The following is a 13950-nucleotide window of genomic DNA, read 5'->3' as shown; positions in this document are numbered from 1 at the left end:
ATAATACTATGTCAGCAGAGCTACATACATCTAGAGACCAGATTGATAAGAATGGTTTTTTAATTTGTTTTAGTAGTAAAATCTTTTGCTAAGTGAAATCTAAATCAGAACCCATAGTATATAAGATAGACAAACCAGGGCTGTTTCTACTACATTCAGCCTCTTCCTGTCATTCACAGTAATCACTGAAACATCTTATGAAACTAAAATTTGAAAAGATAGCTTGGAAGGGGCTGGAGAGATAGATTAGATGTTAAAAGCACTGGTTGCTCTTCCAGAGGTCCTGAGTTCAATTCCCAGCACACGACATGGTGGCTCACAGCCATCTATAATACCCTCTTCTGGTATTATATACAGACAGAACACTATATACATAATAAATAAATAAATCTTGTTTTTAAAAGATAGCTTGGAAAATACTAATATCAGCCTTAAGGACCTGACAGAAACTGGTAGCTGCTGGAAGAGAGAAAATCAGTTTTCCTAACAGCGTGAGACAAACAAAATAGTTTTTAAATGTTTCCACCACACATGAAAAAATGAGTATTATGACTGCTCAGGATACTGAGAATAAGTGATTGTTGAGTGCTTAGCTCTAAATAGGACATTTATACCACACCATGGGAGGCTTAGAAAACATGATGGAAAAGGGAGCAGAAAGAAGGTAAGAGCTGGAAGATTGGAGGAAGGACTGTGAAATGTTATCATTTCATGATGCAGCCATTGCAAATATGATCTCACAGCAGCTGTAGTTGTTTGCACTAGGCATACACAAGACTGGGCCTTTCACCAGCCAAGGTTTCAGAAGGGGGCTCATGGGACCATAACCTTCTATCTTAATTTGCTGCTTCATTGCTATGATAAAGCACTAACCAAAAGGGTTTATTTGGCTTACATGACCCCATCACAGTCCATTATTGTGGGAAGTCAAAGCAGGAACTATGCAGTTAAGCTGCTTATTGGCTTGCTCGCCATGCTTTGTTCATCCTGCTATCTTCTCTCTTTTTTCTTTCTTTCTTTCTTTCTTTCTTTCTTTTTTGGTTTTTCGAGACAGGGTTTCTCTGTGGCTTTGAAGGCTGTCCTGGCTAGCTCTTGTAGAAGGCTTTGAAGGCTAGCTCTTGTAGACCAGGCTGGTCTCGAACTCACAGAGATTTGCCTGCCTCTGTCTCCCAAGTGCTGGGATTAAAGACGTGCGCCACCAACACCCAGCTTCATCCTGCTATCTTATACCACTCAAGATCACCTGACCAGAGGTGCTACCACCCACAGTGAGTTGAGCCCTCCAACATCAATCATTAGTCTAGAAAATGCTCCACAATCATGCCTACAGGCCAATCAGGAGGCAGCTCCTCAATTGAGACTCCCTCTTCCCACATATGTCTAAATTTGTATAGATAAAAACTAACTAGCACACCTTAGCTGCTGAATTACTGACTATTGATAGATTCTGAAGAAGGGACAGTCATTTCCTTGGTAGTGTAACTAATGATAAGCCTACCAGACTCCTGTAGATAGCTCCAAACCTGTGATCACACACAGAACCATGGTTAAAATAAGTGAATAACAAAGCAAAAGACATGAAAGTGAGAAAGGGACCGGGAGGGAGGAGTGGGGATGACGGATGGGATGACCTTGAACTCATGATCCTTCTGCCTTTACCTCCCAAGTACTGGGATTATAGACATGCACCACCACACATGAGTTATGAGATGCTAGGCATTGAACCCAGGGCTCCATCTATGCTAGGCACTCTACAAACTGAGCTATATAGCACACCCAATTCTTTAAAGTTTTTACTATGAAAAGTATTTTATTGTTTGTGTTTGGGTTTGTTTGGGTTTGTTTGTTTGTTTTGAGGCAGGGTTTCCTTATGTAGCTCTGGCTGTTCTGGAACTCACTATGTAGGCCTCAAACTCAAAGAGATCTGCTTGTCTCTGCCTCCCAAGTGCTAGGATTGAAGGTATGTACCACCATGTCCAGCTGCAAAGTGTTTTTTTGAGAAATAATTTTACTATGTAGCTAAGACTGGCTTCAAACTCACTGTGGAGCTTAGGCTATTCTTGAACTCACAGTCCTTTGGATGAAACTCTAAGTACTAGGATTATAGATGTGTATCACCCTGCCCAGTCTTGCTGTGGGGATTTTGAATATATACAAATGGATTTTTAAAATGTGGTATAGTTAACCCTCATGTACCTGTCAAACTCGCCCCAATACTGATCAAGAATTAAAGAGACAGAGAATAGAAAACCAAATGTACTTTGCTAAATTGAAATCTTTTTCTCTTTGTTTTTTTCTTTATTTTGAAACAGTGTCTCACTATGTAGCCCTGGTTGGCCTGGAACTCCCCAAGTAGAGCAGAATGACCTCAAATTCACAGAGATCTGCCTGCCTCTGTCTCTGAAGTGGTAAAATTAAGGGCTTAAATTTAAATCTTAGTGCTTGACAATATTAACAAAACAGACCAACAACTAATTTGATCAAAAGAAAAAGGGGGTTGCATGCCTTTAATCCCAGCACTTGGGATGCAGAGGCAGGTGAGTTCGAGGCCAGCGTGGTCTACAGAGTGAGTGCCAGGACAGGCTCCCAAGCTACAGAAAAATGCTGTCTCAAAAAAACCAAAGGGGGAAAAGAAGAAAAGGGGATTGTACATACACACAAAAAAAATATTTTTCATCCATAGAGGAAATTAAATCATGACATTTGCAGAAAAATTAAAAGACTTTGAGGTCAGTAAGTGAAATAAGCCAGACTCAGACAAATCTTGGATGTTTTTGTTTTTTTTTTTTCTCATGAGGGGTCCAAATGTGTGTGTGTGTGTACTAACACACATATACATGAAGGAGTGTCATGAAAGTAGAAAAGAGACTGTGAGATGGAAGAAGAGAGCTATGGGATTCAGGGAAAGAGAGGGTAATAAAATATACATGATATAAGGGAAGAATTTTCTGAGAGGGGAGAACCAGCAACAGTGGGACAGGGAGACTAGGGAAAGGCATTGTGGGAAGGAGATAAGTAAGACAAAAGTCTAATGGCTTACATGTATGAAAATGCCTTGAATGAAACCCACTGCTTTGTATACTTGTGGTTCTGCTTCTCCCTTGGGATAGTTAACCACTGGTCCATGAGGATGGGAGGAGCAGAAGCAGGGAACAGGGCTCAGACGGCTGTGGATATGACAGAGATAGCCCTCTGGTATATGACTTCAGTGAATCAGCTCAACTTTATTCCAGAGTATAGGAAATCTATAGGAATGGGAAACCAGGGGACAAACCTTAATTTGCGTTAAGTGGCACACTCCTGTCATGTAGCTGGATTAGTGGAAGCACAGCCCTGTCAAAATGGCTAGAGCATTTGCCTAATTACCATGTGGTCAGCAGGGGAAGACATTTGCAGGGAACTGTGTCAAGGATCAACCCTGACATAAGTCAGGCCTCTGGACCTAGAGACATCCTTCAGAGAAGGCTAGGTAGAGAGCAGGAAGCCTTCACTGATGGGAAGGGAGTCCTCCATGTTGCCAAGCTTAGGGAAAGCTGCCAGGCTATGGTAGACTGCAACCTCTGACCAGCAGGGCCTCCCAACATGTACTAACTTTAACAAATAATTTTGAAAATAAGTACATTTTAAAATTTGTTTGCTTATTTTATAAGTATGAGTGTTTTGTCTGTATATATGTCTGTGCATCACATGTGCGCCTGGTGCCCATGGAGACCAGAAGAGGGTGTTGCATCCCCAGGACTGTGGTTACAGATGGTTGTGAGCTACCATGTGGGTGCTTGGAATTGAACCCAGGCCATCTAAAAGAGCATCCAGTGCTCTTTAACCATTGGATTATCTGTCCATCCCCAAATACATTTTTCAAAAAGAAAAAAATGAATAAAGTGCTAATATTCTCAAATAGAGAATACCTACATTGAAACAGAAGAAAACTTAAAGTCACAAAAGACTATTTCACAGTCATTGTGGTATTGGACTTGGAACAGAATACCTGATGGCCTCCAGAGCAACATGCCCAAGTTCTGTTCTAATTCCTGGAATACATACCTCACCCATGATTTCATCTGTGAGAAAGATACATTGGGTAATAGATAGAATATAAAGAGGTACTGTCAGAAATGGAAGACCTACCCCAGAGCCTGATGGATAGCAATGGCTGCAATCCAACAAGGAAAGATACCTGCAAAGTATTCTTCCCCTCTCCCTACAAGGTCATGATCCCCACCTCTCTCCAGTCTCCTCATTTTGTCTTCACCTTGGTGTGATGCCACTTCTCTAAAAAGAACCAATGCCAGGTGTTTCACAGGAGAAATTGATCAAATCTTCAAAGACTAGATAGTCTAATGTTTTCTAAATCATTACAGTATTGAAATGGATACTCTATAGGTCATTTCTGAAGTAAGCATCACTGATACCTAAATCAGGTAAACACAGTACAAAAGAAACTGCAACTAAACGAAGTTTCATGATTAGTGATAAAATGCTACCAAATAGAATATGCCATGGTCCATTGACATTTATACCAGAAGCTTCAGATCCATCTCTCTAACCCTGCTCTAACATGCTCTTCTTGTTGAGAACCTAGGTTCTGCTTCTTTCTGCAGTAGACGGCAATTAATACAGAAATCCACAGCTGGTCAGGGTGCAGAGGATAAAAGACTGTGGAATGCTCAGCTCTAAGTGGGACAAGGCTCATTACAGAACAGGGGCAAAAAGATTGTAAGAGCCAAAGGTAATAGACATCTACACAAAACAGATGTATTTGCCAGATATGATAGGGACATTGCACATGTGTGTTTATGGCAGCTGTGGCTGACTGGCTGCACAACACCTACACAAAATCAAACTGACAAAAATCTCAGCATGGGTTGAGAGGAGCTCATAAAGTTCTTACTTAGGAGCAATTGATGGTTGCTAAAGAAGGAAAAGTCAGGTTTTTTTTTTTTTCAGGGATGTGGCCCTTGAGAAACTAACCATGCTCCAATAAATGGTCCTGCGTCCATGCACATACATGCAGCACTAAATGGTCCTGGTGAATTTTAAAAATGAAAACATGAAGTTGAGAGATGAAAATTGTGGGTAATTATTAGTAGCTGAGAGACCAGCTCTCAAGGCTACACTCAGGGTTCGAGGAAAAGCTCCACAGTGTAGCAAAACTGAACTTTCTATATGAGGGGTACAGAATAAATTCACACACATGCTGTTCAGGTCATGTTTATTTTCCTGCCTATTCTTCTGTTCTCTAGTTTTCTTCTAAGTTCTCATTCTTTCTAGGTCTCCTTTGCTTCAATTCTCTCCTACTTCTTTGTTCACCTAGCATAAATAAAAATTTTTATAGGAGGCTGAGGCAATAAGAAAAAAAGTTACAAGAATTACATCTTATTGGTCATGGCACATTCCTTGGGTAAATGATAAGGACAGAGCCATTTACCATGGCAACACAAGGTTTCAAGGTTTCTGGTATAAGACTGTGACCAGAGGCTGGGAGCATAGTGCCCAGTGAGACAAACTGCGAGACATAGGTCTTGGCAAGCGAAGAATTGGCATGATTTTTTAGGTTGCTTTGTGTTAATAACCTTGGTTATTAACTCTAACCTTGTGCATATCAGTTATTTAATTATGATCCATTTACAGAAATATTCAGTATAGTTTTAACTTGCTCTGAGGTAAAAATGAGCCAATTGTGTATAGTTTGAGTAAAAGGAACAAAGCAGGCTTTTAAGTGTCTTACAGTCCTTGTGGGACAATAGATGTAGTTATGAAGCATATCCTAGTATATTTTCTATATATCAAAATTATACAGATGATAAGTCATCTTCCTGACAATTCAAGATTTTTGTGCCCTTGAGATTGACACACAATCATGAGATTATATGTACACATCATATGAGATTACACACTACAGTGCAGGTGAGAAATTGCACATGTGAAATTACAGACAGGAGCAAGTTTGCAGAGTCGGTAGTCCCACAGGCCTTGCCCAGATGGGATCCTCCTCCATCAGAGGTGGATTGAACACTAGTTGTCACCTGCTACAACTCCCACAGCCTCTGACAGGCGATAAGGGAGGAATTGGAAGGAAGGGAAGGGGATGATACATTTGATCAAAGCACATTGTATACATGTATAAAATTCCCCAACAAAAATGATTTTAAAAAGACCAAAGAAACTATATACAAATGTTATACTGACTGTATTATTTCTCACTGGTGTTAGTAGTGCTCTTGGTATAGCATAATTGAACAAATAAGTAGCTACATTTTAGATGAGAGCCAGGTTTCTCACTTATTAGTTACAAAGGAAAGAAGGAAGGCTAGAGTAAACTTTGTGGTATTGGATTGGATTCAGAGTTATTTGTTAATACACAGAATTTGATATATATCCATATAGTTTCACAAAGGCACATACATGTATTTCCTAGTTATGTCTGCTAGTAGACTCTGAGAATGATGATACTCAGTAATAATGGGCACACATAGTACCTAGACTCGATTTCTAAAATCCTTCTTCAGTAACGTGAACTACAGATTAAGAGTGAAGGTTGATACAAGATATGGGGAAAGGAAAATACAAGATGAATTTAAAGTGCAAAAGGACGGGGCAGTCAGAAGGACACAGGATCATAAATGAAATGGCCAAAGCTAGGTCAATTTGAGCCATAAAACTAATCTTATATTGCCTGTATGGTACACTAAAAAGAGACACAGCATCACTTCCATAGTATTCCTGATGAAAATATGTGAATTTAATCTAATTGGAGAGAACTTAAGACAAAACTAAACCGACAGGTGTAATTTACCAGAATTCATTAAAAGCATTGCAATCATGAAAATACAGGAAAGAACCAACATAGAACAGAAACCAGAAGGGGGGTGTAAAGACTACATGCAGTAGACTAGAAGAAATGAATTAGAAAATGGTGAAATTTGAGTAAGGTCTATAGTTCAGTGCTGTATGGATGTTTATTTACTAATTTTGATAATTGTTCTGTGGTTTGTGAGTTACTATCTCTGGAATCTGAAAGAAAGGCATAGAAAGTTTCTCTGCAGTATTTTTCACAATTCATCTGAAAATCTAAAATTATTTCCAAATTTACAAACTGTAAGCAGTAAAATCCACTTTTAAGCTGTATTGGTAGAAATTAATAGTTATGTCTGTTTTTGGTAGATATTGCCATTGCTCCTGGCTATTAATTTAGGAATAATCTAGAGATTCCCTAGCAGTCTCTAAAGCCAAGGTGCTTTAAAATTCCAACTAGACAATAAAAACATTTTCAAAGTTTTATCTTATAATCTTCCATGAGAACAAGATAGTGGATTTTAAGATGAACAAGCTCTTAAATTGAAAACAGATTTGTCTGGATAATTTTTTTCTTTTGAAATATGATCTCATAGTATATCAGTCTTGTCTCTTCTCTCATTTGTAGAAATGCAAGTATGCTAGCACACCTGGCTATAGCTGTTTTAATAAAAACTGACGGGCATTAACTTGGCTCTGTAGATTTTTCCCCCAAAATTTCATGCCTCAAGATTAAGAAAGAAAATCATTTTCATTGATTTGTCTCATTATTCTTACCAACCAAAATCTGTGGGATGACTTTTCCAGACAACCCTTAATGTGTTAGAATTGTAGTACATACCTCTAAGACTTTTGATTCACAAATCACCAAAAGTAGCTAATTTAAAATTTTATATTTAAGAATATTGTGTGTGTAGAATATCATGTATTGTAAACATGCTTACAATAAAGTACTGGTTATATTTTCACTGTACTATACAGTTTTCCAGAATAGGAGATTTGCTCAATTGTCAGCTTTTTCCACAAGAAGGAAATGCTTCTGAGTAATTTTTCTAATGTTTATTAACTTAGTTTTGATTACAATCTTTTTAAGGATGTGGTAGATACACACCCTGGCCTCACCTTCCTGAAAGATGCTCCAGAATTCCATTCCCGCTATATCACCACGGTAAGATGAGTACTGATTTGTCATACTAAAACTGCTTAAGTAATTTCTTTATTGTTATCTAGCATACAGACTTTCACATTGTTGTACAAAAGGTAATTTGGGCTATAATGATTATTTTAAATGAAAAGAAGGTAAAGTGTGAAAATAAATGGATAATTTTTTAATTTACATTCATATTCCTTCGCAAATGGGTCAATACTTAACAGATGTCTGTGGTATAAAACTGCACTAATATTCTGTCTAGTATTATGAGACATATACTCTTTTGAGACTTATTTTTATTTTATTTGTGTGGGTGTTTTGCCTCTGAGTGTGTCTGTGCTCATGTGCATGCCGTGCCTGAGGAAGCTAAGAGAGGGAGGGCTTCAGATTCCCACTGGAGCTTCAAGACTGTTGTGAGCTGCCATGTGGGTGCTAGGAATCAAACCTAGGTCCTCTGGAAGAGCAGCCAGTGCTCTTAACCGCTAATCCACCTTTCTATAATGTCTTTACTCTTACAGATTTTCATATTTGGTTGAGTTTTAGCATTTCCAAGTAATACTGAAAATAATTGTTAACAGTTTATCTCCCAAAAATTGGTCTCTAGATCCCTAAAACTGTGTCTAGAGATCATGAGAAATAGTTTAGGTGTAAACAGAGAACAAACCATGTAGGAATCTAAAAAACATACTCACAACTCCAACTTGTGAGATGCTCACACTCCATGTTTCTCAGAAAAGAACTTAATGAGCAGAAAAGCAAAGAGAAAAATATTCATTCTTTCAAGTTTGCTATTTTTTACATGCCTGAACCTATAGTGGTCCATGGTATTCCAGAAACTAGGACCTAAGAAGTTTATGATTTTTTTTAAAAAGCCGTGAAATCCCATTTTTTTTAGGAAATTCCAGACTTAATAATTGAACAAAAAGAAAACTGTACTAATCACTCATTGAATACAACGGATTATCTCTGCTGTCATCATTTTCATGGTATTTGTGTATTACTGCTTATATGTATGAAATTTGTATAACAGTAACTACTACTGTGGTAATTTTATACCAACACCCCAAAAGAAATGTGCAGAGAAAAAAATACAATAATAAAGTGCTAGACGTTGTGTGTGGCTCAGTGGTAGAGCACTTATCTGGCATGAAGGGTCCCAGTGCCACAAAACAAAAGTATAACAATGAGTATCTAAAAACATAACTTTTCACTGCTATCTGTTCTTTCCAATGCCCTTTCTACGATGAAACCTAGTCAAATAATGGCATGAAATAAATGAAACATTAGTATTATTTTAAAGTTCAGTGAGGTTTTTTTTTTTTTTCTAAAAGCAATGAAACGTAAGGTCTAGTATGAAATTGGCTAATTGTATTCTTGGGCATGAAAGTGACCAAGCTAAAGAAACACCCTGCTCATGGCAAAAACAGTGAACAAAATAATACATAAATCATAAAGGTCTGTAATACAGGAATATATATTTTATTTTAGTAGCTATTTTGTCAGTTGTTTTTAGCCTGGAAAGAACCAACCAAGTAAGAAATTACACCAAAAATCAGCCTGTATTCTTTATTTCCTGAACATTACCAATAAAAAGTCTTTTTGATAGTGAATGAAAATGAAAATATGAAATACCAGCAAGTTATAATCTTTGGGTTGCAGTTTTTGTGTGCTCGGCCAAGAGATTGTTGGTGAATAAATGTTCTGCTTATGCATGCCAACATATGCCAGCTTTTGAAAAAGGAGGTGGCCCATTTAAGTTTTTAAAGTGAGCAATGAGCCTTCAAAGACTTCTTCATGGCACTGGCACCAGCAGTGAAGTTATTCTTAGGCTGCACAGATGGTGTCTTAGTGGTGTGCTCAGTGTCTCGCTTGGCCTGAATCTATCACTTTAGGCTAAAATGACTAAGCTGTGTCATAGGCACCTCTCACCACTGAGAGCTTTTAAACTCGTTCCCCTTTTCTCTTGATAGAGAAATCACTGTTTAAGAAAAATTTTTAAATTTTCATGTTATTTAGAAAGACTGTGAAGAAATTTCAGAGCCCTAACAGTTCAAGAATAAATTCATGATCCATTCACTATGCCTTTCCAGGCTTCTATTGTTTGAGTGTGTCTATCTGCACTGATGACTTATAGTTAGAAGTCTTTGTTAATTTCTGTCTGCGTTTAATCTACTATCAAAAACAACATGTAATAGAGTCAAATTTCCTTTCCTGGTGGCCTAGATTGTAAATAGTTTCCATTTCCATATATATATAGAAGAGAAATGGCATATGATTCAACTTGTCTATCAGGTTGACTAGAGATCTTGGTGAAAGATTGTCAGTTTCATTCCTCTGGCTAGTAGTAAATAATGATTCTTGTTATTTTTTTATATTTTAAAATGGTGACCAAGTTGTTAAAATAGCAAGCATGACGGAGAGCCAGCTGCTATATGCTTTCACCACTAGATGGTAGCCCTACTTCAATAATGTAAAATGCAGACTCAGTAATTAAGAAACAAATGTGCTACGAAGTTGGGCCTCAGAATATAGAGACTGGGAAATGGAAAATACAAATGCATTATTTTATACTGCTAAAGCAGCAGCTTAGCAAAGGCTCACACCTAAAAGGACACACCTAAAAAACACATAGTTTATTTTATTTTACATGTGAGTGTTTTGCTAGCATGTATGTGTGTGTAACATGTGCCTGCCTGCTGCCACAGAGGTCAGAAGCTGGCATCAGATCCCCTGGACCAGATGATTATGAGCCACCCATGTGTGTGCTGGGAACCAAACTTAGGTCCTCTGCAAGAGCAACAAGTGCTCTTAATCACTGATCCATCTCTCCATCACATAAAACATGAAATTTTTTATTCTGCCAAAATGTTGGAAGGGTGCTGAGGAAATGGCTCCACAGGTAACAGCATATTCTGCTCTTCTAGAGGACCAGAGTTTGGTCCTAGCATGTGGGCAACTCAAAACTACATGTAACTCCAGCTCCCAGGGAATCTGATGCCCTCTTCTGGACTTCTTGGGTGCCCACTTACATATAGGTGCTTCTGTTCACATTTGAAATAAACATACATTAAAAAAATTAAAGAAGTAGGAGAGAAAAAAATAATGCAGATCAAAATTTTATAATACTATATCTTGCTTCCATAAATAATATGTTTGAGTAGAATACACACTTTAAATTTAGTTTATAGTCTAAATCAATAAATAAATTTATGCAGTGGTAGCTCATGCCTTTAATTCCAGCACTCGGGAGGCAGAGGTAGGCTGATCTCTGAGTTTGAGGCCAGCCTGGTCTACACAGTGAATTCCAGGACAGCCATGGCTACACAGAGAAACCCTTTCTCCAAAAAAAGAAAGAAAGAAAGAAAGAAAGAAAGAAAGAAAGAAAGAAAGAAAGAAAGAAAGAAAGAAAGAAAGAAAGAGAGAAAGAAAGAAAGAGAAAAAGGAAGGAAGGATAGACGGAGTGGGAGGGAGGCACAGAGGAAGGGAGGGAGGGAGGGAGGAAATTTACACAAAACTCTAATGATACTGAACAAGAAAATTTTGATGTGTATATTGAAAAGGCACAAAGGGAAAAGGTAGAAGGGCTAGAAACAAGCCAAGCTAAGGCCAGGCAGTCATAAGTAATAATAAGACTCTGTGTGTGATTTATTTGGGAGCTGGGGGAGTGGGCCCCTCAAAAAGACCAAAGAGTAAAACATGTCAAACAACAGAGTGGGGTGCCAGTTCATAGTTTTTCTTTTTTTAATTGTAGCTGCTTTTTAAGCTATGGCTGTCCTATTCAACTACGGTTCTGCCTCTACCAGCAGTGGCTAGGCTGCAAAAGCCAAAGCCTGAGGGAATTCTGTTCCCTCAGGCACTGACTCTTTCAAAGCTACTAAGAAAACTTATTTAAATCTCTGTCCCACTAAAGAAATCAAGATTCAAAGGTTGAAGTAGAATTCTGCTTCCCAGAGAGTCTGAATGGCAAGCAGCTCACCTACCTCACCTCCTCACATCTCCCAAGAAGTCCTCGGTCCGGTTCTTAACCCTCCTTATAAACCCTTCTCCAGCTGGCTCCTCCCTACTACTTCCTGTCAGTTAATTGCTGTTCCAGCCTCCTGACTACAGGTGAATTTTATTTAATCAAACACATCTTTGCATCATTAAACAAATGTTCCAGAACATAAACAAAAGTAACACACCTTAAATTAATATTCTACAACACTGATTTACATGAACTATTAAAAGGTTTTAGTGGTTGACATCTATCTATTATTTACAGCTTAAGGAATGTATTGTTGAGGTAGCTGTGAAACCAGCCCATATTTAACATCACAAAGGTAACACAAAATTATTTGTTATCTAGCTTCTAAACTTAATATGTCAAGAAATTGTTAACCAGCATACACAAAGCATCAGGTCAGACACTAGAATGCAAGTCTAGAACCAAGAGGTGTGATAGCGGTTGCAGTTGGCGATAATCATGTATACCAGTGTTGGACTATACCCATAGGAATTCCTGAAAGATGTCTGGCAGCAGTGGAAACACAGGGGTCAAAGCTCTCCTCTACTATCTGTTCTCAAGTTTCCTATGAAATAGTGGCCTAAGAGCTCCATTGTGGAAGGTCAGGAGTTAGCCCAGATAGCAGGGATGAGGTTGTGAATGCTGGGCAACAGAAATCAAACCTTCATTCTGGTGCTAATTTGCCCTGTTTTGTTGAGAATTACTCTACTGAAAAGTCTAGCAGTTTGGTTTAGTATCTCCTTACACCAAAGTTTTGGAAAGATGCCCTTTACTCTTTGTTGTTCTTGAACATAGACAGCTTAAAAAGGAGGATTAACCTCTTCCATGATAAGACCAACAAGGATCCATAATTTTTATATTACCAAACTATTAAACCAGAGTTTATACTATTAAACTGAAGTGGTGGACACATACATACCTGTGTTGGCAACATTCAAAAAATAGACATGATTTCAAGTCAGAGGCCAGCCTAGATTACATAGTGAAATCCTAGCTCAGAAAGAAAAATAAAGAAAAGCTAGGGTACCAAATTGCCCTTCTCAATATTGTTTCTTCTTGGAGGAAAAAAATAACTAGATGTAAGGAAAATAAGTGAGTTATGTATACTACATAAAATTGTTTTGGTTATACCGTGGCCTCAGCTCTGGGACTGCAGCTTCCGGCTTCTTCTCCAGTCCTCCTTACACTACAACATACAAACCTCCAGCCTGATTACATTTGTTTCCAGTCTTCTCCCATTTCTGTCTCTGGTTTTTTTCCAGTTTCAAATCCGCTAAATTCAGTAAACTGTTAGCAAATAACAGAAGTGTTTATGTCCAAATAAAGGTCAGGGTACAAAGTAACCCAGGCACATGTGATGACTTTCACAAAGGGTACAGAAAATAAGGAATCTTTAAGGTATCAGTGAATACAGATTTTTTTTTAGTTCAGTATATTTATTTGATATAGGAAATAACTAGATTTTTCACAGAAATTTCCAATCCATCTTACTTTGTTTTAATTTCTTGGGGTTTTCTTTTTATTTCTAATGAAGCTCTCTTCATGCAACATATTTTCCCTCCTGCAGTTCCTCCTAGGTCCTCCCAACATCCCTATGCACCCAACTGTGTTCTGCCCACCTCTTTGAAAGACAGATCCAGATAAAGAAAACCCTCTAGAGGTTTACACTGCATTTAAAAAGATATGTAGGCTTGTGAGAGAAGGAAGCAGAGGCAGGCAGATTTCCACAGAGAAACCCTGTCTTGGGGGGGAAAAAAGAAACAAAAAAGTAAACATAAAGTAATAAAAAAAGCCACATAAAGATGGAAAATACAGAGAGAATCTAGATACTATATGCCATATTGTTGTCTTTAAATTGTTTGATTGCCGAGGAAAGAATTACTGCTGCTAAAATACATTTGATTATAAATGCTGCTAAATTAATCCAACTTATACATTTTAAAAATGCTTTGACTTCAAAATTTAAGTCTAAGTACAGGCTATTTAAAAATAAAGGTTTTGC

General features: G+C 37.9%; 2 protein-coding genes across 4 annotated transcripts in view; one reads left to right on the top strand and one right to left on the bottom strand.

Moving 5' to 3' along the window:
• Ppp2r3a (protein phosphatase 2 regulatory subunit B''alpha) overlaps nt 1-13950 on the top strand; it is a 130747-nt gene that overhangs the window by 76852 nt on the left and 39945 nt on the right. For both annotated transcript variants that reach the window (XM_035443894.1, XM_027414304.2), the window contains one exon: nt 7889-7963. In XM_035443894.1, coding sequence (XP_035299785.1) covers nt 7889-7963 — 75 coding nt within the window. The remainder of the gene's footprint in view (nt 1-7888; nt 7964-13950) is intronic.
• LOC103162924 overlaps nt 1-13950 on the bottom strand; it is a 98708-nt gene that overhangs the window by 53107 nt on the left and 31651 nt on the right. The window lies entirely within an intron of this gene.

This window comes from Cricetulus griseus, chromosome 4, assembly GCF_003668045.3.
Source record: "Cricetulus griseus strain 17A/GY chromosome 4, alternate assembly CriGri-PICRH-1.0, whole genome shotgun sequence".
Classification (NCBI taxonomy): domain Eukaryota; kingdom Metazoa; phylum Chordata; class Mammalia; order Rodentia; family Cricetidae; genus Cricetulus; species Cricetulus griseus.
The sequence above is the reverse complement of the archived record's forward strand: the minus strand, read 5'-3'. Positions and strand labels throughout refer to the sequence as shown.